This window comes from Quercus suber, unplaced genomic scaffold (assembly GCF_002906115.3).
Source record: "Quercus suber isolate HL8 unplaced genomic scaffold, Cork oak 2.0 scaffold_9, whole genome shotgun sequence".
Lineage (NCBI taxonomy): Eukaryota > Viridiplantae > Streptophyta > Magnoliopsida > Fagales > Fagaceae > Quercus > Quercus suber.
The window spans coordinates 1,821,136-1,845,976 of record NW_027069475.1 but is presented as its reverse complement, the minus strand read 5'-3'; the positions used below and the strand labels follow the sequence as shown (position 1 = coordinate 1,845,976).

General features: G+C 37.7%; 1 protein-coding gene across 1 annotated transcript; it reads right to left on the bottom strand.

The window, feature by feature from the left end:
* LOC111994621 (uncharacterized) lies at positions 1-23,053 on the bottom strand. The gene is made up of 15 exons (XM_065776831.1): positions 22,734-23,053; positions 22,523-22,611; positions 21,619-21,685; positions 21,397-21,509; positions 19,254-19,320; positions 19,017-19,065; positions 18,631-18,716; positions 18,016-18,281; positions 17,866-17,921; positions 8,262-8,347; positions 6,079-6,171; positions 3,345-3,678; positions 1,694-2,232; positions 574-808; positions 1-500 (listed from the first exon to the last, which is right to left on the bottom strand). Exons 1-15 carry the CDS (start codon positions 22,941-22,943, stop codon positions 274-276), a joined length of 2,517 nt encoding a protein of 838 aa, XP_065632903.1. The 5' UTR covers positions 22,944-23,053; the 3' UTR covers positions 1-273.
* Positions 23,054-24,841: the final 1,788 nt, after the last annotated feature.

Genomic DNA, 24,841 nt, shown 5'->3' with positions numbered 1-24,841 from the left:
TTTAAAAATTCAGTAACAAAAAATCTATAATCTCTTGTTCTCCAGAGTTGCATTAGCATGATATGGATAAGGAAATTCTGACAACTGAGTGACTAGTTGCAATAAATAGATTCCTTTAAAATGGAATATGGCAAGGCAAAAGACTGCCATACATACTCATCGTGATAAAATCCAACACTAGATTACCCAATTATAGTACAACATAGAACGTCCAGGCACTCAAATTCTTCAAATTAATTTCCCTAAGTTGCAAGCCTGATACTTTCTGAGTTCTCATTCTTTTCCATCAGTCATCTCCAGTACTTCATCAGCCTCACCATTAGAGGGTTTCTCGTCCTGCACCAAAGAGCCGTTTTCAGGCCCCATGCGCGTTAAAAGCCTCTCCTGCAGTTCTTGGCAATCAGTTGCAGTAACCATTACAGATAAACTTGCCCTACCCTTCCAGCATCCAATTGCTATTGACTCATCTACTTGGGTTTGATCCATCGAGGCATTGCTACCTGCAGTAAAAGGATTACATTAGCTACTCATGTAATTTAGCACCGATCATTTTGACAACTTGGTACTATATACCTCTGCTCAAAACTATCACACAGCAACCAGGCATTAGGTTTGATGCCTTATGACCGAATTCAGCATCAACAAAATCTGCAAATTTAATAGTTTTATATTGCAAAAGATGCTTGAAGTCCACTGGGGATGCATATAGGATTTGTTTGGTGATGTAGGGGAGAAGTACTGGTAATCCTTCAGAGGATATCCGGAATGAACATGGTGCGGAGTTACCTTCTCTGGATGTTTGTCGTTCCTATTTTTCAGCAGAGGAGAAAAATAAGAGGATAGATAACCTCCAATTACTCAAAAAAAAAAAGTAGGTGATTAAAGGAGTTTTATTCTCATAACACATAAGAATTCCCAATTAGTCATCAGTTGAGAAAGGCTCATTGCAAGGAATATGATAAATTTAATAACATGTAATTGAAAAAGAAAACCACTCAATATTTAGCAGACACATTACTTTATGTATATTGGTTCTGGTCCTCCATCTATAAACCCCTAACTCAGATTAGATCATAGTTCAACTCCTAGCCAGCTGAGTGGCAAGCATCCTCCTTGATTTGTCTTTTGGTACTAAAATACTATGCTTTTGAAAAAAAAAAAAAAACTGTCCATTTGTGTGTTAATGATATCATAAATGATCATTGACTAGACATCATAGGCTTCAAGACTAAAGCTGTGCTGAACTGGGAACCTGCTTGACAGTAGTTATATCTTAGGCCTTAGCATTAAAGAAGTGGGAATGGGGAAGAGGTTATATTCATTTACGAAAAACATTAAATAACTGATGTGTTATGTAACAATATAATGCAGAAATTCTGAAACTTTTGGAAGGGCCATGGCCCCAGGCCCCCCAGCCTCCCTCAACAACTGGGCTAAGCAGCCTCTTTAAATTATTAGGTTATGGCACTTATTCTTTATTCATTGACTTAATTTATGAATGTAATGGCTTTAGAAGGCCTTCTCTACGGCAGTTGTTCAAACACAGGGTTGGTGCTACCATACCAAAGATAAGGGAAGAGAAAACCGGTGGAAAACCAACCATAAACATGTACCTCGGAATTGGGAACCTACTCAACCTACAATAGGGCATAATACCTAATAATAATTAATGACGACGTATGGAAACACTTACAAACATCTTCAGGCCAATGGACGTTATCTTAAGTTGCTGCCCGACTGAGAAATTCAATTCAAGAACATCCTTAACTGACTGTGAGATATAGTAAATTCTCTTCACATGATTTGTATCGTTGTTTCTTGTGACAAGATGCCCCTTTAATGGAAAGGAATCATCAATACCATAGAATGTCATTATGCTAGTTACGATAGCTTCATCTTTGAAGAAAACGACAGGGTCAACCCCTTTCCACTTGCCTTGAGTCTGCAACTTTCTTTTACCTCCAGCTTTCTTAGGATCAGTTTCCCTATGACCAGGTGCTTCAGCTTCCTCTGAATTATGCTCTTCACACGTATTGCAAGTATCAGGTTCAACAGCAGCCCCATCTGTCTCATTATCTATTAAATCAGTCTCTGAAGCTGCGCCTGAAAGTTTCTCATCTGCACCATCTGCTGAAACAACCTCCAATCCACTTGTATCTTCAACAATCTGATTCAATAAGTTTACACATGGCTTATCATCTAGTTGCAGACTATTGGGTTTCTCCTGCATGGCTGCAGGGATCAAAAGTCACATTGTAATCATCTAATGAAGAAAAAGCATAAATTTAAAACTTCATAGCAGATATAGTATCATAAACAAATAGCATTTGCAAAAGGGTATCAAACCATTCATCAAAGCAAGGGGGATTTATTCAATGGATGTTTAGCACAGGAATCCTATTAGCTTTGGTTTACCAAAATCAATATGTGGTCTTGGATTCATAAGAAAAATATAATGACTTAGATAATATCCAATGTTACCTGGAAGGGGAGAAAGTTTGTGGAAGACTGCAATGAAAAAGGCCCCACTGTTTTGATCATGAGGCATTATCCTCATGCAACGTTCAAGGGGAAAATTAGAAACCTCCTCATCCAATTCGTCAGCTAGAGCTACAGGATCCTCCGACTGCTGAATCCCCTCTTCAGGATTTCCATCACCACCATTCTCATGCTTTTCTCCCAATTCTACATCTTGGTTATTCTCGGTTGACTCAACATAGCATCTGCCAGAAGGAAACATGCTGGGAACTATCACACTCCTGCGGTACTTGGGGACATCTTTGTAGGAAACAAACCAGGTGCCCTTGTCACGTACCTGCATGTCCAAGTAAATGAATGAAAAAGCATACATTTTAAAGCTGCAGCTAAAGTTGTGATTCCAAAAATTATTTTGCAATTCAGACTACAAAAGGCAAAGGTGCAGGTGGGACTATATGCTAGCATTGCACCTTATTCCCACTGAATAAGTGAATATACAATTCTAAAGAACGGACAAACCAAGTGGCCAAGTTATGCTGGACAATATCAAATGGGTATAAACTAGAAATTGAACAAAAGGGGAAATGACAAACCATAAGCATCAGCACCAGTCAAAGAAAAATTAGGAATCAGCACCTAAGTTACTAAGAATCAGCACCCAGCAATTGGAATTCTTCTAATTCAAAATTTCATTTCATCAAAGTCCCCTTGATAAGAGTACATAGTTTGTTTATATAAGCAAACTAAACCCTAGTTCTAATAGGCGTGGGAAACTGTAATTGCTTTATTACAAAAATAACCGACTTTGAATAAAAAAATATTCATAAATGTACTCAAATACTGGGGCCTAAAATAAAATATGTTACCTGGAAGGGGAGAAAGTTTGTGGAAGACTGCAATGAAAAAGGCCCCACTGTTTTGATCATGAGGCATTATCCTCATGCAACGTTCAAGGGGAAAATTAGAAACCTCCTCATCCAATTCGTCAGCTAGAGCTACAGGATCCTCTGACTGCTGAATCCCCTCTTCAGGATTTCCATCACCACCATTCTCATGCTTTTCTCCCAATTCTACATCTTGGTTATTCTCGGTTGACTCAACATAGCATCTGCCAGAAGGAAACATGCTGGGAACTATCACACTCCTGCGGTACTTGGGGACATCTTTGTAGGAAACAAACCAGGTGCCCTTGTCACGTACCTGCATGTCCAAGTAAATGAATGAAAAAGCATACATTTTAAAGCTGCATGCAAGTAGCTAAAGTTGTGATGCCAAAAATTATTTTGCAATTCAGACTACAAAAAGCGAAGGTGCAGTTGGGACTATATGCTAGCATTGCACCTTATTCCCACTGAATAAGTGAATATACAATTCTAAAGAACGGACAAACCAAGTGGCCAAGTTATGCTGGACAATATCAAATGGGGATAAACTAGAAATTGAACAAAAGGGGAAATGATAAACCCTAAGCATCAGCACCAGTCAAAGAAAAATTAGGAATCAGCACCTAAGTTACTAAGAATCAGCACCCAGCAATTGGAATTCTTCTAATTCAAAATTTCATTTCATCAAAGTCCCCTTGATAAGAGTACATAGTTTGTTTATATAAGCAAACTAAACCCTAGTTCTAATAGGCGTGGGAAACTGTAATTGCTTTATTACAAAAATAACCGACTTTGAATAAAAAAATATTCATAAATGTACTCAAATACTGGGGCCTAAAATAAAATGCCAATGAAAATACAATTGGCTTGCAAAATAAAATAAAACTAAATTAAAAAAATAAATAAATAAATAAAAAGAACTATTTGTGTCTCCCACATCACCAAGTAAAGTTCAGAACTCAAAAGCTACTATCCACCATTAATTAAGAAGAGAAACCACCTTTTGACCAAAACAGAGTAGGAAAAAGCAGTATTAGAAAGGCAAGCTTCCTTCTTGCATTGTAGTAAATGGCACCACTACTCTCATCTATAAGGTCATAATTTGATTTCATATGCTCAGACAAAATAGTTGTACCAAGCCCAAATATTAAATTTAAATGCAGTGTTAATGAGTAACATACATCACTGTGTAAGATTAATATTCTAAAATGCAAAGAAAACATGCCAAATATCCAACATTGTTTCAAATTACATCTTGAAATAAAGAACAATATTTTCTTTATATGTTATAAGTTTCATTCACATAACGCAAAGGAAGAGCAGGTAATGTCGTATATGTCTGGGCAATGAAGATTAACTTTCAGTATATTATAAAAGCAATATAGCAATTGTGTGAACCAAAAGAATGCAAATCCAGTAAGTAAAGAACATTAGGCTAAGGTGATGGCTCAGGAACCCAACATTTTTTGCTTAAGTTGCATGGGCTGAGACAATACACATGGTCTGCAGGTGATTGCGTGCAGCCATAGGGATTATATCACTCGTATGGCTCAAAGGTACCCCAGTTGTTAAGTAAAAAAAATGTAAAACCAGAACCCAAGAACTTACCTTCCATTTTTTAATTCCTGGCCTACGAACAAGTTGAGGAAGCTCACTGGAGACATCAACAAGTTCAAGAGACCCTCCACATTAAGCATCAGCACCAGTCAAAGAAAAATTAGGAATCAGCACCTAAGTTACTAAGAATCAGCACCCAGCAATTGGAATTCTTCTAATTCAAAATTTCATTTCATCAAAGTCCCCTTGATAAGAGTACATAGTTTGTTTATATAAGCAAACTAAACCCTAGTTCTAATAGGCGTGGGAAACTGTAATTGCTTTATTACAAAAATAACCGACTTTGAATAAAAAAATATTCATAAATGTACTCAAATACTGGGGCCTAAAATAAAATGCCAATGAAAATACAATTGGCTTGCAAAATAAAATAAAACTAAATTAAAAATATAAATAAATAAATAAAAAGAACTATTTGTGTCTCCCACGTCACCAAGTAAAGTTCAGAACTCAAAAGCTACTATCCACCATTAATTAAGAAGAGAAACCACCTTTTGACCAAAACAGAGTAGGAAAAAGCAGTATTAGGAAGGCAAGCTTCCTTCTTGCATTGTAGTAAATTGCACCACTACTCTCATCTATAAGGTCATAATTTGATTTCATATGCTCGGACAAAATAGTTGTACCAAGCCCAAATATTAAATTTAAATGCAGTGTTAATGAGTAACATACATCACTGTGTAAGATTAATATTCTAATATGCAAAGAAAACATGCCAAATATCCAACATTGTTTCAAATTACATCTTGTAATAAAGAACAATATTTTCTTTATATGTTATAAGTTTCATTCACATAATGTAAAGGAAGAGCAGGTAATGTCGTATATGTCTGGGCAATGAAGATTAACTTTCAGTATATTATAAACGCAATATAGTAATTGTGTGAACCAAAAGAATGCAAATCCAGTAAGTAAAGAACATTAGGCTAAGGTGATGGCTCAGGAACCCAACATTTTTTGCTTAAGTTGCATGGGCTGAGACAATACACATGGTCTGCAGGTGATTGCGTGCAGCCATAGGGATTATATCACTCGTATGGCTCAAAGGTACCCCAGTTGTTAAGTAAAAAAAATGTAAAACCAGAACCCAAGAACTTACCTTCCATTTTTTAATTCCTGGCCTACGAACAAGTTGAGGAAGCTCACTGGAGACATCAACAAGTTCAAGAGACCCTCCACACTTCCGCAAAATCTGCAAAAAATGAGCCATGGTGTGCAAAAAGATTAAGTGATCAGACAAGAATAAACCTTCAGGTTGAGTAATGTGTGAGACAAATTGCTGCAACTGTAAGTGCATAATCAAGAGAAGAGATGGTATCCACTCTTTTCAAAAATATGAGCATCATCTAAAGAAAACTATAGAGGACAACAATTCATAACATTAAAAACCAACACAAAAAGCTGAATTGACGCAACTTTGCAACTTCTGTGAAAGTAAAAGCATAGAATGTATATAAAAGAGTTACAAGAGTACAATTCATGTACAAAATATTTCATATGTGGTACATCAACATAAGTTTAGGGGGGAAAAATAGAACTTCTCAGCAATTACTGAGAAGTGAATCCTGTCCAGTTTATAAGAGGTCAAGGTACTTGGGTACCAAAGCCATTAATGTAATTTAGTACCATTATAATGGTGAGACATGCAAAACCAACATTTTCTTTTTTAAGTTAGTTTTGGCCCTGAGGGGAGGGGAATGAGATATTCAAACTAGAGAACTCCGTTTCATGAGAGGTCATCACCAGACGATTGTGCTATCCCTTGCTGTTTCAACATCTTTACAATAAAGAAGAGCTAATAGGCAGACAAGCTCACAGGCATAAACTAAAAGACACTTATCCAAAAAAAGTGTAAACCAAAAGATGGTAAAATTGACAACTCTGACTAAAGTACTACCTCTCTTTTCTAGCTATATCATTATATACTTTTTTCTGTCTTTTTTTTCTTTCTTTTTTTTTTTTTTTTTTTAGATAGATAAGTAGAGCAATTTTATTAATCAGAGAGAAAATAAATAAACTTTTGAGTTCACGATGAACATAAAGGAACAAAAGAAAATACAAAAAAATATTAGACAGGTCTAAGTGAAGCTGGAAATTCAAAAACAGATGAACAATTATATTGTGATAAAAGATCAAACTTAATTCTCTCAAGATCATTAGGTTCTGCTAATCTTAGAATGGATCGATATTTTTCCTGCAAATTTGCTACAACTCAACTAGCACTTCTCCCATAATAATTGGTTGGAAGGTGAGGTTGTGGATTCAAGACCCACTAGGAACATGTGTAGCTTACCAATAAAAAAATCAATCGTACAAACTAAGGCTTTGTTTGGTTGGGAAAATGAAAAGTGGGAGAATAGAGAATGTTTGTGTTTTCCACCATGCATGTTAAATTACTATTATGCCCTTATTATTAAAAGTAGAACAATGAAAAATTTGGGGGAATTTTGTACTTTTATAATTTCTCTCCTCTTTCCTTTCAGAGCTAAGGCTCCAATGTGTAAGGGGAAAAAAATGGTGGACTGGGTGGAAAGCTCCATCCACCCCACTTTCTTTCCACTCCCTTTTCACTCTAACTAAACAAGGAAAGATAACATTTTCCTCTCCCTTTTCCTTCCCCCATTTTCAATCCTCTCCCTTTTCATCCCCAACCAAACATAGCATAATATTAAGATATTGATTGATCATAAGATTGAGATATTGATTGATGTAGACATCTCCCAAATATTTCAGAGCTAGCTTCTGATGCAGCCATGAAAGATTCGAAGACACAGTATTTTCTCCATCAAAATACCCCCCAAAAAAAAACTCATCAAACCCTAGCCAATTTCAAGCCTTAACCCTTTCTTTACATCTCTAAACCCTAGATCCACAAATCCTCACATATCAACAAATTCCCCAATATGTCCTATGTCAGCTTCATATCAAATTATACAATCTGTTGTCCTCTCTACTTAATTACACCTACTTTTGGTATGCTCCTTAAAATGAAGTAAAGACCCATTAGTGAGAAATTTTGAAGAAGGCTGTGGTTTCGATTTATTTTTACTTGTCCAAAGTCAGAAACTTTACTCTTTCAGCTTGTCAGGCTACTTCTCTACCCTTTCTTTTTGATTGAGATGGGATAGTGAAAACTAATAATAAAGCTAAGAATTTCTTGTAGGCTGGAAAAAGAGAGCATTTCAAATGTTACTTGATATGTAAATCATTGAGCCAGTTGAGTAAACCACAGCCTCTTTCTCTACTGAATTCATTGGAGTAGAAAAATGACTGATAAGTTACCTCAGCAACCACAGCTTCATTCTCTACTGGATTCATTGAGCAAGTTGAGTACACAATTCTCCCACCAACTTTAAGCAAAGATATACCTGCATAATCAACATAACTGCTGTAAGTTTCATATAACTTGATTGAACACAAACATAGTTGCACTCATGGATGTGTATGATCTACAAGTATATAAACCTAAAACCAGTGTCTGAACGATTTTGGCATTCCATCTAACACAAGAAACAGATCAGTGAAACACCAGCAATCAATGATCAAAAAACTTCTGAAGTTTAAGCAGAAACAAGCATTGTAATGTAATGAATTTGATACAAGGTGGTAGGCTCTTGAAATAATTTATCTTTAATCAGCATTGAGATCTTACCTATAACAAAACACATAAGAGAACTCTTTATTTCCATATCTCCCTTAGATACAAACCCACGTTTATGGGACAATATCTGAGTTTTTTTTTTTAGTTGAAATTTCAGACAAAGATTGAACCCTTGTTTAAAAATCAGATCAGGGTAAATAAGACCACATAAAGGTTCAACCAGCTTGTTGGATTCATTGAGCAAGTTGAGTACACAATTCTCCCACCAACTTTAAGCAAAGATATACCTGCATAATCAACATAACTGCTGTAAGTTTCATATAACTTGATTGAACACAAACATAGTTGCACTCATGGATGTGTATGATCTACAAGTATATAAACTTAAAACCAAAGTCTGAACGATTTTGGCATTCCATCTAACACAAGAAACAGATCAGTGAAACACCAGCAATCAATGATCAAAAAACTTCTGAAGTTTAAGCAAAAACAAGCATTGTAATGTAATGAATTTGATACAAGGTGGTAGGCTCTTGAAATAATTTATCTTTAATCAGCATTGAGATCTTATCTATAACAAAACACATAAGAGAACTCTTTATTTCTATATCTCCCTTAGATACAAACCCACGTTTATGGGACAATATCTGAGTTTTTTTTTTTTAGTTGAAATTTCAGACAAAGATTGAACCCTTGTTTAAAAATCAGATCAGGGTAAATAAGACCACATAAAGGTTCAACCAGCTTGGTCATAAATAATTTTATTAAAATTAAGTTTAAAAAATTACAAAAATTATAAATAGAATAGTATTATATAATTTAGGGTAATTGCAGTTACCCTACCTATGGTTAGACCCGTTTTAATAGTGCCCGCCTGTGGTTTGAAAAATGTCACTTAACCCACTTAAGGTGACCTCCGTTAGACAGCCGTAATCCACCCTCCCTTTCACCATTAAAAAATAGGGGTTCAATAATCTTTTATGTCTCTCTCCTCCTTTGGATCCAGAACCTCCAAAAAAAAAAAAAAAATCCAATTTATCCTAAAATCCCAATATCAAAATTTCACAAACCCCATAGCCCATCTTCTTCTTCTTCTTCAAGTTCTTCTTCTTGTGCCCACAGACAAAGCAAAAGCACCCAAAGCCACTGTTTTGAGTTCCAGATCAGAGCCTTTAAGACATGGGTACAATTTGAAAGCTCTTCTTCCAAAAAGATCTCTCTCTCTCTCTCTCTCTCTCTGGGTCTTTATGATATTATTACCTCATACTTTGTTTTGTAGCTTCCTCTTAAATGGGTCTGTGTAAGTAAGTAAATCTCTTTGCAGCTCTAGCTCTTTATATCATCGTCTCTCAACAAGTCTTTTTCCTTCTTTTTTTGGCACCATCTCTTTGTTGTGTCTTTTCCTCTCTGTCATGGATTTTGGTAATAGTGGTAGTATGCAATCCTCGAGTGGTGGTGATGAAGAGTATGATTTACAAACCATTTTTTTGATTCTGGGCCGCGAGAGTTATTTATTTAAAAATTTTCCTGAATAAAATAAAAAATCAAAGAGCAAGGAACCAAATTGATCTCAGCCTTCTTGAACCCACCACCATGTTGGTTCGTTGCCTAACCCACTGCAACATCCACAGCCACACCAACAAACTCACATGATGTTCGACCCTCTATCAAACTATTAAAACTCACCTTTTTAATAGTGCTTAGATCAGGTTTCTATAGTGTCTTATATACTAAAGGTGTTTTTCTAATGGCAAGGGGAGAGGTGGGTACCAACTGTTTAATGGAGGCCACCTCAGGTAGGTTAAGTAACACTTTTCAAACCACAGGTAGGCACTATTAAAACGGGTCAAACCACAGGTGAGTTAACTGCAATTACCCCTACAATTCATATACTTACTAACTTGTACAGTTGTATTAAATAGAGGTCAGACCCTGGTAAGATGGCAAGTGCCTTCCAGCAAAAGCAATAAGTCATGGGTTCATGTCCAAGAATCAGCCTCTCCAAAACAGATTGAGTGTAAGGCTGCCTACTATTGACCCTCTCCCAAACCCAATGTTGTTAAAAGCACACTTAAAGCACAAAGCTCGAAGCCCCAAGGTTTGAGAGCTTCACATAACCAAAAAAATGCTCATTTAATGAAGCACGCTTTAGGCATGCTTTTTTGGAACTTTTTGAAGAAGCACAAAGCACTCCTAGGAGCGCTTTTTTTTTTTTAATACCTAAAAAAGATATAAATCATCAAAATCAATTGCTTGATCTTTAAATAAATTACATGGATCAATGATTTACCATACAACCACTAAGGTGTTGTATTACACAAACATCTCAAAAGATACAAACAAAATTAATTTACTGTTCTTATGAATTTTGGTCTCTGATTTTTAGAAGTATGTTGATTGGACCATATACATCATTCAATCATAACTATCATGGTTATGTACTTTAATAAAGCACAAGATAATTATATTAAAATTTATGTTTAAACTTTCTACAACTAGATTATTTTGATTTGTCCATTGATAATTGCATTCAACCAACTATATAAAAGTTTTAAGAATTGAAATAACTTAAGTAAAATTTGAACTTAAAAACATTATACAATTGCACTTACCTAATAGGTAATATATACAAATTTTGAGTTTTTATATTTTTTTATATATTGTTACAAATATTTCTAGTATAGGTTATTATATTTTATATTTGAAATATATGTGCTTTGAGCCTAGGCTCCAAGAGGCCTATGCGTGTAAGTGCACTTGACGCTTTTACCACCCAAACCCCACAAAAAGTGGGAACTTTATGCACTAGGTACTAACTTGAATCAAATACTCCATGTTTGTTTTTTTTTATAAGTAAAAAGATGTATATTCAAAGAGCTACCTCATGAAAAACAAAAGGTAGAGCAAGGAGTACAGAGAAGGAAACAAACAACAAGAAAAGACAACAAAACAAACATAAGTCAACATAAGAACTAAGTACAGAGCAGAGAATTAAGGAACAAAGGGAGAGAGTCACTAGAGGTGATTTCCCAAGCCCTAGTCCAATCAAAAAGAGAACCACTAAAGAAAGCGAGCAACTGATTATCGGATTTGTCCATATCCTCAAAGGTTCGCCAATTCCGCTCTCTCCAGATACACCACATAAGGCACAAAGGAGCTAAATTCCAAATGCTAGAAGAATGCTTTCCAAACCAATTCCACCAACCAAAAAGCATATCTGCAACCGATCTTGGCAGAACCCAAGAGATCCCAAAAGTTCTAAAAACCAAGCTCCATAGCAGATAAGCTTTTTCACAATGAAGAAGCAGATGGATCACCGTCTCCCCATTACTACAACACATAATGCACCGGTCAACAAAAACCACTCCTCTACGCCTCAAATGTCTCCTGTAAGAATCTTCTCCCAAGTTGCAGTACAAACAAAGAAAGAGATGCGCGGAGGAGCGTTAACCTTCCAAATACCTTTCCAAGGAAAGATAATAGGCAAAGGACAACGAAGCTTGTTGTAGAAAGAGCGGATGTCAAAATCCCCCTTCTTTGTCAACATCCACCTCATACGGTCTCCAAGCTCAGAACAAGGCAAATTAGAACCTAAGGTGCGAAGGAATTCATCCACCACACCAATCTCCCAATCATTTGGATCCCTTAACAAGCGAACATTCTAGCTTCTCTGAGCCTCCATCCCCAACCTTTCGAGAGACAAGGCCACCGATGCCTCTCTATTAGAAGCAATCCCATACACTAATGGGAAGGATCGATGGAGTGGTAAGTCCCCACACCACCTATCTGTCCAAAACTTCACTCTATCCCCCACCCCTACCTCAAACTGAATGCATTTACTAAACACCTCCCAACCTTTTCAAATACTTCTCCATAAACCGCACCCATAGGCACCCCTACCCAGCTTAGAAGACCAACCCCCCCACTCTTCCCCGAACTTTGAAACTACAACCCTCCTCCAAAGACGAGTCTCCTCAACCCCAAACCGCCATAACCATTTTCCTAGTAAGGCTTTGTTGAAAGTGGTTATTTTCCTTACACCCAGATCGTCGTTCGTCTTAGGAGCACACACCTTATCCCACCCCACCAAGTGAGCCTTCGAATCCCCCCACAAGAAGTCCTTTTGCATTTTCTCAATCTTATTCACCACATGCGATGGAATGGTAAAAAGAGACAAATAATAAGTAGGAAGGCTAGATAGCGTACTCTTAAGTAACGTCAGTCTTCCACCTTTTGACAAATACAGCTTCTTCCACCTAGCCAGCTTCCACTTCATTTTCTGCAAAATAAGATTCCAAATAGAGGGAGACTTATGAGGAGCCCCTAACGGCATACCTAGATAGGTCATAGGCAAAGTCCCAATCCTACAACCCAGAATCTCTGCCAAGGCATGCACATTATTAACCTCTCCTATTGGAACCATCTCGCTTTTCTGGACATTAACCTTCAAACCTGTCACAGCCTGAAAACAAAGGAGAAGAATCCGAATGTGAAGGATCTGCTCCTCTTCCGCATCACAAAAAAGAATAGTGTCATCCGCAAACAGAAGATGAGAGACACATTCCCCTTCCACCCGTCTACCATCTGCCTTAAAACCCCTGATCAAACCAGCACCTTCAACTCTTTTCAGCATTCTGCTTAAAACCTCCATAATAACCAGGAACAACATAGGAAATAGCGGGTCCTCTTGTCTCAAACCCCTTGTGCTCCTAAAGAAGTCAGCTGGAGTCCCATTAACCAAAATAGAGAAATGAACAGTTGAAATACAAGTCCGGATCCATCTACACCACTTCTCTCCAAAACCCATTCTCTTCAAGAGATCTAGTAAAGCCTCCCAATTCACGTGATCATAAGCTTTCTCGATATCAAGCTTACAAATAACCCCCGGAGTCTTACTCTTAACTCAGCTATCAACACACTCATTAGCAATGAGAACTGAGTCAAGAATTTGTCTACCTCCCACAAAACTATTCTGGGACTCAGAGATCAGTTGGTCTAAAACCGTCTTCAAGCGATTTGCCAAAACCTTAGACAAAATCTTGTACAAGCTCCCCACCAAGCTAATAGGCCTGAAATCTCGGATATTAGAAGCATCATTCTTCTTAGGAATTAAGGCTATGAAAGTAGCGTTCAGAGATTTCTCAATCTTAATGTGGAGATAGAACTCCTCAAAAACTGCTAGAACATCTCTTTCCACCACTCTCCAGCAATGGTGAAAGAAGGCCATAGAAAAACCATCTGGACCTGGGGCTTTATCTCCTCCTTCTCAAACCTCCTTTCAAGCCAGCACCTCTCCGACCCATCTATCTGATCAAACTCCAAACCTTCCGCAAAAGGCCTCCACTCATCTGTCTCCTGATACAAATTTTTATAAAATTGAACCACTTGAGCAGCCACCTCAAATGACTCCTCATAAACCACCCCATCCACCTCCAAAATTCTTAGATGGTTAAACCTTCTACGGGAATTAGCCATCTTATGGAAGAATTTAGTATTATTATCTCCTTCCTTAATCCATAACATTCTTGATTTCTGTCTCCATGAGATTTTTTCCAAAGAGAGAAGACTCTCTATTTCGGATCTCACCACAATTCTCTCGCATGTCTCTGCATCAAAGAGGCCAAACTCCCCTTCCTTGGCATCAAGCAATTTCAAAGCCTCTAATAATTGAGACTTTTTGCGTCCGACATGACCAAACTCCGACCGGTTCCACTGAATGATATCTTCTTTCAAGTCCTTCAATTTTTTGGCAAACACAAAGCTAGGAGTACCAGAGAAAGAATGCCGATTCCACCAAGAGTGAACTCTATCAATGAACCCGTCCTTCTTTAACCACATATTCTCAAACCTAAACAGACTTTTCTCCCTCGCCATTCTCCCTACCTCCACCAGAATTGGAAAATGATCTGAAACAGGACGAGGTAAAATCCGCTGGATCACATCCAGGTATTGCTCTTCCCAATCGTGAGACACCAACACTGTCTATCCTAGACATCGAAGGCTGATCAGAGCCGCTAGACCAGGTAAAACTCCCTCCCTCCAAAGGCAAATCAATCAAATTAAGATCCTCAATGAACTCCGAAAAAAGTTCCATAGCCGAATTAAGACGGGAGTTACCCGACCGTTCACTCAAGAAACGAACAATATTAAAATCCCCAATGCAACACCAAGGGACGTTCCAATATTGTTGAATACCAACCAACTCATCCCACATAAGTCCCCTCGCATTATTATCAATTGGGCCATAAACCCCAGAACACGCCCAGGTAAAGCCATCCCCCACCCCTTTCCACAAAGCAGACACAGAAAAGGAACCCAGTAGAAAGTCCAACCCCTCCAAGACCCTCCTATCCCACATCAACAAAACCCCACCCGCCGTCTGGACAGCATCTAAAGCCACCCAATCCACAAAGGGACAGCTCCACAGGCTGCCAACCATTTGTCTATCCAAGCCAGAAAACTTAGTCTCTTGAAGGCAAATTACATCACACTTCCACTCACGCAATAAATTTTTCACAACTGACCGTTTCCGACAATCATTCAAACCCCTAACATTCCAAGAAAGAATTTTTAAATTCATAAAGACATGAAAAACCCAACCAATGAAATAGCTCAGCAACCTACACTCTACTTGCCATCATAGTTAACCAAAGATTGCAAGTTCTTCAGCTCTCTCTTCCCTCTATTCTTTTTAATGAGAGCTTTTCTAGGAATTGCAACTTTCCTGTTCAACACTTTGACATCCTCCGTCTCCTTCTCAATCTTTTGTAACAAAGCAATACATAACTTCTCATGTCGACTCAAAGGAAGCCCCACCAGCTTACTAAAACCAGGAAGTCTATTCTTCACCCAACTAGAAATATCTAACGTATCCAGACACTCCAATGCCTCATAATCACAGTCCAACTCAGCTGCCAAAGGCAACCCAAAGGGAGTGATAGACCTCAGAGGGATTGATAAGCTATCCTCTCCTCCCAAACCCATATCTGAATTATTCAACTCTTCCACCACCAAAGCACTCTCCCCAGGGGCATCACCCACTGCCTTCGTGGGTATCACACCCAAACCCAAATCTGAATTGTTCAACTCTTCCACCACCAAAACTCCCTCCCCAGTGGCCTTGCCCACTGCCTTCGTGTGAAACACACCCGAACCCATTTCTGAGTTATCCAACTCTTCCACCACCAAAACTCCCTCCCCAGGGGCATCACCCACAGCCTTCATGGGTGTGTCCACAAACCCAACCCTCGAAAAGCACAAAAAGAAGCCAGAGAGGAAGAGAAAAGAAGAGAGAAGATCCACCGGTGACCGCAAAATCGTCAGCTCAGACTTACCCAGTGAAAAAAAGGGCTCATCGAAGCTGCTTCCGGCAAAGGATGGGCCGTCGGCCACCGTCGGAGGCTGAGAACCCCGGCCCAGCACCACCGGCTCAAGATCGGAGCAATGGGAACAAGCCATGGGGCTCGCCTCCATCGGGCTCTAGGTTGGTCTCTCTTCTCCAGACCGAGAGCTCTCACCCTCGTCAAAATGACTTGGGCCAGAGCAATTATAATAACTCACACTTGGGTCGGTCAGCAATGGGCTTGTGGCAAGGCCCAAGACTTGTTCAGCCTGTTTGGTTTCCCTTGCAACCCATTTAAGGGCCTTAGTACCTCTTATATTGCAGTCCGAAGCCACTGCACGTGATTCCCCTCTGAAATTCATTTCTCCCACTTTGTTTCTGTCCCAGGAAACCCGCCTCCTCCCTATCACATCAACCTCCACGATAAAACCTCTTCCTAACCAGCCATATCTCCTAGCATCACTCTTCTTCATCTTTTCATAATCTTTTGAATTTAAACTGGAGCTTGGGAAACGTAACCTCCTGTCTGCCAGATATTGCTCACCAACCTCTGCCTCCACATTAATGCTCTGCTTCCTCCTGTCCCCTCTCACCACCTCCATCTTATCAGCCTTACCCACCGGAAAAACCCCTACTTTGGCACCTTGAAGTCTCAGATTCACCCCCTTCTTTTCATCCAGCTGCTTAAGGTGCTTTCTATCCTCTATTCTTCCATGGAAGCCTTGCACAATTTCAACAAAAGTTCTAGAGTTTTGGGCTTCCAAGTTATAACTCTACACCTGAGGAAAAAAACTTGGAAGACCAAAACCAGCCATCGCATAATGGGAGGGATTCAACAGCTTTCTTAGTTCAAGGCCAAAGGCCCTCCAACCAAACTTCTCTTTGCCTTCAGGGATAATAACTGACCTCCTACATCCACCCACTTTGAGTTCAGTCAGTAGCAAGAACTGACCAAAAGAGTTGATGCTCCTTTGGAAAGTAAAAGCAGTGTCCCCATCTCTAAAAATAAAAAACTGCTTGGAACTCTTCCCAACAACAAAGTCTTCAATGTTATTCATCAACCATATTGCTGCATTCTTACCCATGAAAACTGATCTCATAAAGAATCTGCCCCTCTCAAAGATCCTTAGCAAGAAGTAACGGCCCCCTTCCTCTAAAACTAATTTAAAGGATTTGGACTCAATGAAGAAGTTACGAACTCCCCCCATAGTCCAAAAATAAGAGGTCTAAAAGAAAAGTAAAAATTGTTTGTTAAGGAAGAATTCAATTGTTCCAAATACTCCATGTTTGTATATAAAAATAGAAGATTTATTAAGTATTTTGGGAGAGGGGGATGTGAATTTTTATAATTTAAAAATCTGACCAAATTGATAAAATTGGACCAGTTCACCAGACAGTTCAATCTGTTTTTTTTTTTTTTTTTTTTTTTTTTTTTTTTTGAGAGATAAAAACATTAGTTTAGTTCAATCTGGTTTATTCCAGTTCAACTGACAAAACATTCAAGGGAGAACCACACTAGAAACGAGAATTGGTTCACATTTCAACTGGTTGAACTGGCCAGTCTGGTCTCTGTTTAAAACAATGGATTGGAACCATAAGAAACATGATTGCACTTAGTCAACTTTGATCCTGTAAGCTCACAAAGATTATAAAATGTCACTTGCTAATTTCAAAAGCATTAAGAGTTTTATAGGCCCAGACCACCATAAGGTTTTGTGACACAAGCTGATTGGTCAATAACAGATCAGTCTTTGGGAATCGGCTTTAATGTTTTAATTTCATCACCAATCAACTGATAATACTTAATACGCATAGTCAGTTTGTACCAATCTTACTCTCAAAAAGACAAAACAATTGAATTATCCAAAAAAGTCTTACAATCCTAACAAGCAGGGGTATACAATCACATACAGTTTCCGTTAAAGATTTTCCATCAAATGTACCTCGCATGGCAATCTGAACTTGTAGGCAATGGATCCCATTGCCCATTCCTGGATTCCTGTATAGGAAGAAAATAAATTTTACCATCTTGGAAGAAAGGTAAAATAGAAATAGAATTAAAAGAGGAAAAAGATGGAAAGGAAAAGCAGTACCATTTCCTCCAGATATCTGGAGCCTTGCGAAGGGTACCGTCTCCACTGCAGGGAACATCACATAAGACACGATCAAAGATAAGTTGACTAATACTTTGCTGAAATCCCATTCCTCCTTCAGAAGAACTAGAGCAATTTCTGTTCAAACGGCAGCCAGGGAAATGTTGAGCTTCATGATTTGTGACTATCAGATTGGCAGTGCACATTCTTTTTGTTTGGTGGATGAGAAGATTACATCTTTGGACATCAAGATCATTTGCTACAACCTAAATTTAATAAAGAAATGTAGGAATCAATTTCACAAAAATAAATAGCAGAATGCCCTCATCCAAATCATATCACAACAAGGTTCCCAGGCAGCCAATGGGCTCTACTTCGAATGGCACATCCTCACCTTATAAGAGCAAGGTGGAGGGTGAGGTCATGGATTCAGTAGCCATGAGGTGTGTGTAACTTAGCAATATCAAATAAAGTAAAAGTTACCCACGCAAACTAAATGGGATAATGAGCACTACCAATTCCCATGCCATAACAGAAAATGAAAAGAGGACATAGCAGACAACAATAAAATCAGATGTAAAGAGTGTAAAATAAGGATATAGTAAGGACACAAACCATTCCTTTGGGCAGTGATCCTGCTTTGGTTGATCGGTGTATAATCTCAAGCAGCTGGAATGTTTTTGACCCTGGTGCAGCACACACTGCAAAAACAAGGAAAAAGTCATATAACACTTTTAAATACATCCAATTCTCTTATATTTCAAATGGGTTTTCAACGTCTTTTTCAACTGAAAATTCAAAAACCATTTGACAAAGACGAAGAAAAGGCAGTAGTGACAACATCGTTTGATTAAAAAGAGTATTGAAAATACTTTTAAAAAAAAAAAAAAAAAAGGAGAGAGAGAGAGAGAGAGAGTACTAAAAAAGTAAAAATGCAGTTGTACCAGAAAAAGAAAGTTTAAAAAAGAAAAGGAATTTTTAATGCACTGTAAGTTGCTTACTGTCAAGTACAAAATGATCCGGACATACATCCAGGAAGAGAGGAGGTACCTGCGACACAAGTAATCATTTATTGCAAGTACATCATTTTTTTATTATAAGTATTATTGCAAGTACATGCTTGACTGGTATTTTGAACTAAAACTGCACCAAGATGCCCAACACTTTGCAGATTTACTACAAAGCAATGTCGGTACATAAAATTTAAGAGTGACGGACAGTATGTAACATTGACGTACCATGCTGACAGCCTCCTGTCTTGTGATGTTTCCAATTTCATTTTCTAACTTTAAGAACTCGTGGAACCTGGGAAATTCATACATCAGAATGATGACAGCATATAAAAAATCTGAGAAATGATGGATAATTATTTTAAGTGATTCAAAATAGTCCATAGCATCATGGACAGCTTGCCCATATTGTACATATTCTACACTGGCCCTCTATCAGCTTGCTTAAATAATAAGACGAGACGAGAAGAGAAGAACAATAACCGCAGCAGCAATAACAACAACGAAGCCCATCAGACTACCTTATCAATATACAATGGCCATAAATCTAGTCAAACCAACATATTGCAGGATTGAAAATTTATATCCAAAAACTTAATCGTGTAAAACTCTATGAACAGTTTCTCCAAGCCCAACTTAGTTATAATTTCAATTTGTTCCAATAAAATTGTGGTGATTTCCATGGATCCTTATCAACTAACTGCAGTTGAGCACTTGTATTCATTTCCACCATTGCGGCCTATCTATTATCTAAAGCTAATACTCTGTGTCACCCTCCTGTTTATCATATTGTTTTTCACTACAACTCCCTCAACACCTTTTCGCTCCTACAGCTTGAATTAAGTCATTCTAAGTAATGTATCTGAAGCAGAATAATTACACTTTTCTCAAAAACGAATTTGAAGGTGCTCTTCCATTTTCAGACAGTTTAGCATAGCAGCGGCAGCGGCGCGCAGAGTCCAAAAATCAGACTTGGGGCTCTGCTTGAAATGCTTTCTCTGAGTACCTCCACCGCTGCATCCCATTTTCGGACTCTGCTATGCTAAACTGTCCGAAAATGGAAGAGCACCTATTGAAAAACCAAAAACCCCCCAAATTGAAAATTTTAGTCGCAAAAAATTAAAATTTCTCTCCACAGTTCCAAAACCCAAATGCACTGTTTCAAAATCCGCTATTTGAACCATTGCATCTCTTACTAGTTACTACCAAACCCAGAGGGTATTCCCACCGAACTAGGTTGTAATATATACAAAAAAGAAGACCCACCACCACTTTCACTTTCACTTTCAATCCACCACCATACCCACTAGTCTTACCCATAGACAAATGCATTTGATTATACACCAACAACGAGTTTAATGGATGATAATGTCCTAGAGGGAGTGGCATATACTTATTCATATACCCATGTTGATAATATCATTCTCAGTACCCCCACCGACAGGACCTCAAACTCAAACCTCATTGAGCCTACCACCTTGTTCCCTTTCTTGACACTACCACCACCACCACCACTATGGGTTGCGACAATGATTGAGAGCCCTGAATAGAAATGGCACTTCCAAACGTTCTCTCTGCTCCGCTTGAAATGCTTTCTCTGAGTATGAGACATTCCTCTCCCTCCGCCGCCACCTCCCATTTTCGGACTCTGCACGCCGCCGCTGCTATGCTATGCTAAACTCTCCAAAAATGGAAGAGCGCCTTCAAATTCGTTTTTGAGAAAAGTGTAATTATCAACTAACTGCAGTTGAGCACTTGTATTTATTTCCACCATTGCTGCCTATCTAAAGCTAATACTCTCTGTCACCCTCTTGTTTATCATATTGTTTTTCACTAAAACTCCCTCAACACCTTTTCACTCCTACAGCTTGAATTAAATCCCTCTAAGTAATGTATCCAAAATTATGTGAATAAAGGAGGCACAATTATAACTGTCTTTTTCAGTTTCTGCCCTTGCAGTTGGGGATGATAGTTTTCCTTAATGTAGTTCTTTGTTTTCATACGTAAATTATCACGAGATTATAAAATGTAGCAGAATTTTATTCTAATTTTCACACGTGGTATGTAATACTGAACAATTTCTATAGATGTAAAAAAAATCAAAGCACATACATGGAGAAGAGCAAATGTGTCCATGAAGAATTGCATTCTTTATTTTTTTAGGTTAAATAGATGCACACATTTTCTTTGTTTATACTTTATACACATAGATGTTGATAATACAAAGACACAAAAGAAAAATAAAATATTTGGAATCGAATCTGATTTCGTTTAGTATCTCCTATGTAAATCAACTCATAATGGCCATCAATCTACACATGCAATTCACCCACTTATACTAAAAGTTGTCATCACACAGAGCATAACTAACTTCTCAAGAGTTTGGTTCTTCCTCAGCTGCATGCGGGAAAAATTTGAGTGCCAAGCAAGATTCTCAGGGTACCAAGGCAATGGTCTAATAGCGTCTTCTTCGCCATTAGTGACCTTAAAAGAATAAAAGGCAAGAGAAAGAAAAAAATGTCACAATAACAGCCAACAGTAGTGGCAATATCATTACTGTATTACAGATAAAAAATTAATTACATGACTTAACCTCAGATTGAAGAGATTTCATAAACTCATTCTCTAACTGTGATCGGATGTCATCACAGAACTGGCTACTGCAAAAACAAAGAGTACAACTCAGTCAAATTAATGTCAATGGAATCTTAAGAAATCGATGATGATAAAAAATAGCTCTTTTGATGCATGGAAAAGGGGAAAAATATTATCAAACCATTTGCAATGAATATCAAATCAGAAAGCTATTCTAGTTTTTTTAAAAAAAATTATTGATTCTATAATCTTTATCTCCTACACTAAACGATAAAAGGAATGCTCAACAATCCATAAGCTATTCATGGTGTGATGGCAAAAGACCTCTGCCCAAGTGACATGTCATGGGTTTGAGTTCTGAGTAATGCTGCCTACCAACCACATCTTCCAAGCCCTGAAACGCATAAGGACTTGTACACTATGAACAACCTCTCTTTTTTTGTATTTCTTTTAAATGGGAGGGCCATATCTTTCTCTTCTTCTTTTTTTTATAACGTAGGGAACCTTTCTAAAAAAAGTCATATGGACTCACTTCCAGCCAATAAAACCTATGGGCAAATGAACCGACCCACCAGAACTAGTCACCCCGGACGGGCTAAGCAGCTTATGCTCATGCAAGGAGCAAAATGAGAGTGCTACATCTTTTCACCTAAAATTTAACTCCCACATTGAAAGGTTTAAATGAATGTTGATTGTTTACATTCTACACCCCCTCCTAGTAGTTTTAAGTACTTGGCAAACACCCTTTTCTACAGTTCAATTCTTTCTAGTATAACAAACGCATATAAGAGCACAACCAAACGTACACAGCAACTCCCACCTCTATATATGCAATAAAAACCCATTTCAGAGACCATAAAATAGTAGAAAAAAAGCATCAAAAAGCACCAAATGAACAATACCTTGAATTGATTCTGAAAGCAGCAGGCAATGGTTTTCGAAGCACTTCCATAAATGAATCCCACTCTTCTTCGGACACTATCCCTTGCCCCTACCATTACCAACAAAATAAAAACAAATTCATAAGTAAATCAATGAAATGCCATAATACCATGCACTCAACCTGTTTGAGTAAATGAAAGTTTGAAACTGAATTCAATTTCCATATAGTACCTTATAGTATTCATCGAAAGCTGGGTTTTGAGTGGCGAAGGGCTGCCAATGCGGATCCCTATTATCATTTCCATTGTTGTTGTTGTTGTTGTTGTTGTTGTCTTCAGAGGAAGGATCGGACTTGGGGCGCTTCCAAACGTTCTCTCTGCTCTGCTTGAAATGCTTTCTCTGAGTACGAGACCGTCCTCTCCCTCCGCCGCCGCCTCCCATTTTCGGACTCTGCGCGCCGCCGCTGCTATGCTATGCTAATGCTAAACTGTCCGGAAATGGAAGAGAGCCTTCAAATTCGTTTTTAGAGAATGTGTAATTTTATTCCGCTTTATGTGTGGGCATGCGTTTTTGGGTCAAATGTGAGAGAAAATTTTTGTAAATGTCAAACCCTAACCCAGTCCATGATATGTTTGTGACTGGGACGATGTTCTTTTGGGCTTATACATCAATGCCACTAATCAGCCCATCTGTCTTGTTTTTTAAGAAGAAGGCCCAACTTTGTTGGTAGGGATAGTGTGCGTATATATATCACATCACATATATATATATATATAGAGAGAGAGAGAGAGAGAGAGTACAGTATCATATCATATTATTATTTTCTCAAAAAAAAAAATCATATTATTATATGAACAAAGTTTAGTTACAAAATTGGTTGTAATCTTAAACTACAAACTCAATTAATAAAATGAATATTACTGCATATTTTGAAAATCTAACCGTTAAATTGTATGTTCTTTATACTCTTAATATACATGTCAAATTTTGTATCAATTAGATAATATTTACTATATAATCTATAAACTTATATTTTATATATAATTTTAAATTATAAAAACTTGCAATTTAAAATTTTATTGATAATATAGCTATTAATTTTTAATTTTCTTGAAATTTTGCAAATATGCAGGATATAAGAAAAAGATGTTATCCAATGGTGGATTTGTCAAAATTCACCTCCAATAAAAAGATATTGAGTGAGTTTGATCCTAAAGTTACAACCGATTTTGTAACTAAACTTTATCCTTATATTATATATAATAAAATTTGGGGTTAAATATCATGGTTGCGCCATATGGCTTCATCAAATTATATAGATTTTATTAAATTTTTAGATAATTAAAGAACTAAAAATAAATAGTATATTATCAAGACTTTAATTCATTCTTATTGTAAAGACCAGATTTGAACTCCTAGCTCACTACATGGATGGACTTGGGCCCAAAAAGTCAAAACAATGAATTTGTAGATGAATGGGTTGGAAAACTGGGTTTTAGTTAATCAAACAAACGTTATAATAGATTCAGATGAAAGAAATGGAGTTGTATTGAAGAAAAATCGTCCTCAGCAAGGTCCGAGGTGATCTGTTCTTGTATTTTATTCTCAAATCAAGTTACAAATTTGGTTATTGAATGCTATGGTGTTTCTTCCTCCTCCTCCTCCTCCTTTCTCTCCCCTATTCTTGTTGCCACCATTTTCTTTTATACTCTTCTTTCTTTTTCTTCCCACCCTACACATGCATGCCATAAGGTTGTTGTTGATACTTGTCTCATCAGCCCATCCTCTAAGTCACGATGTAATAGCTATAATGCTGAAACACACTGTTTATGTATCACCTCCACATTAATGCAGCTAGAGAGTTAGCTGCAGTGCATTTAATTTGGAGATAGCAGCTTTCCCTGGAGATACTACATGATAACGTTCTGTCATATTCGCCTGTAGTACTTATCTTCTCATATGGAATGGTATGGAAGGTTGCCTTTATCGGTAAAACACTTCTTCGTACCTCAGCCTTGGTTAATCAAGGAAGGGTTCGTCCTCGGCGTAGTTTCTTGAACTGCTACGATCAACAATCTCTTCTTCACCTACAACTGTGGGCCTCTATGACACCATGTGTTTGTCCTCGGACATGTCCTCGTCCTTGGTTTGGGCCCCGGGCCCGATACACATGTGGATGAGTATCTTTGGACCCTCCAACCCCACACTTATCATTAAATAAAATTATATTAACATTATTTTTTTATATGTTGGGATATATTTCTTAAATTAAGGGATAATATTTAATATACAAAAATTTAATTTAGATAATATTTTATCATCTAAATTTCCAAAATTTT

Coding starts and splice junctions, on each gene's coding strand:
- LOC111994621 (XM_065776831.1), bottom strand. CDS start 22,943: ATGGGAGGCGGCGGCGGAGGGAGAGGACGGTCTCGTACTCAGAGAAAG. Junction 18,282..18,630: donor GATCACTGCCCAAAGGAATG/GTTTGTGTCCTT, acceptor TATTAAATTTAG/GTTGTAGCAAATGATCTTGA. Junction 8,348..17,865: donor AGTTCAGATTGCCATGCGAG/GTACATTTGATG, acceptor TTGATTATGCAG/GTATATCTTTGCTTAAAGTT.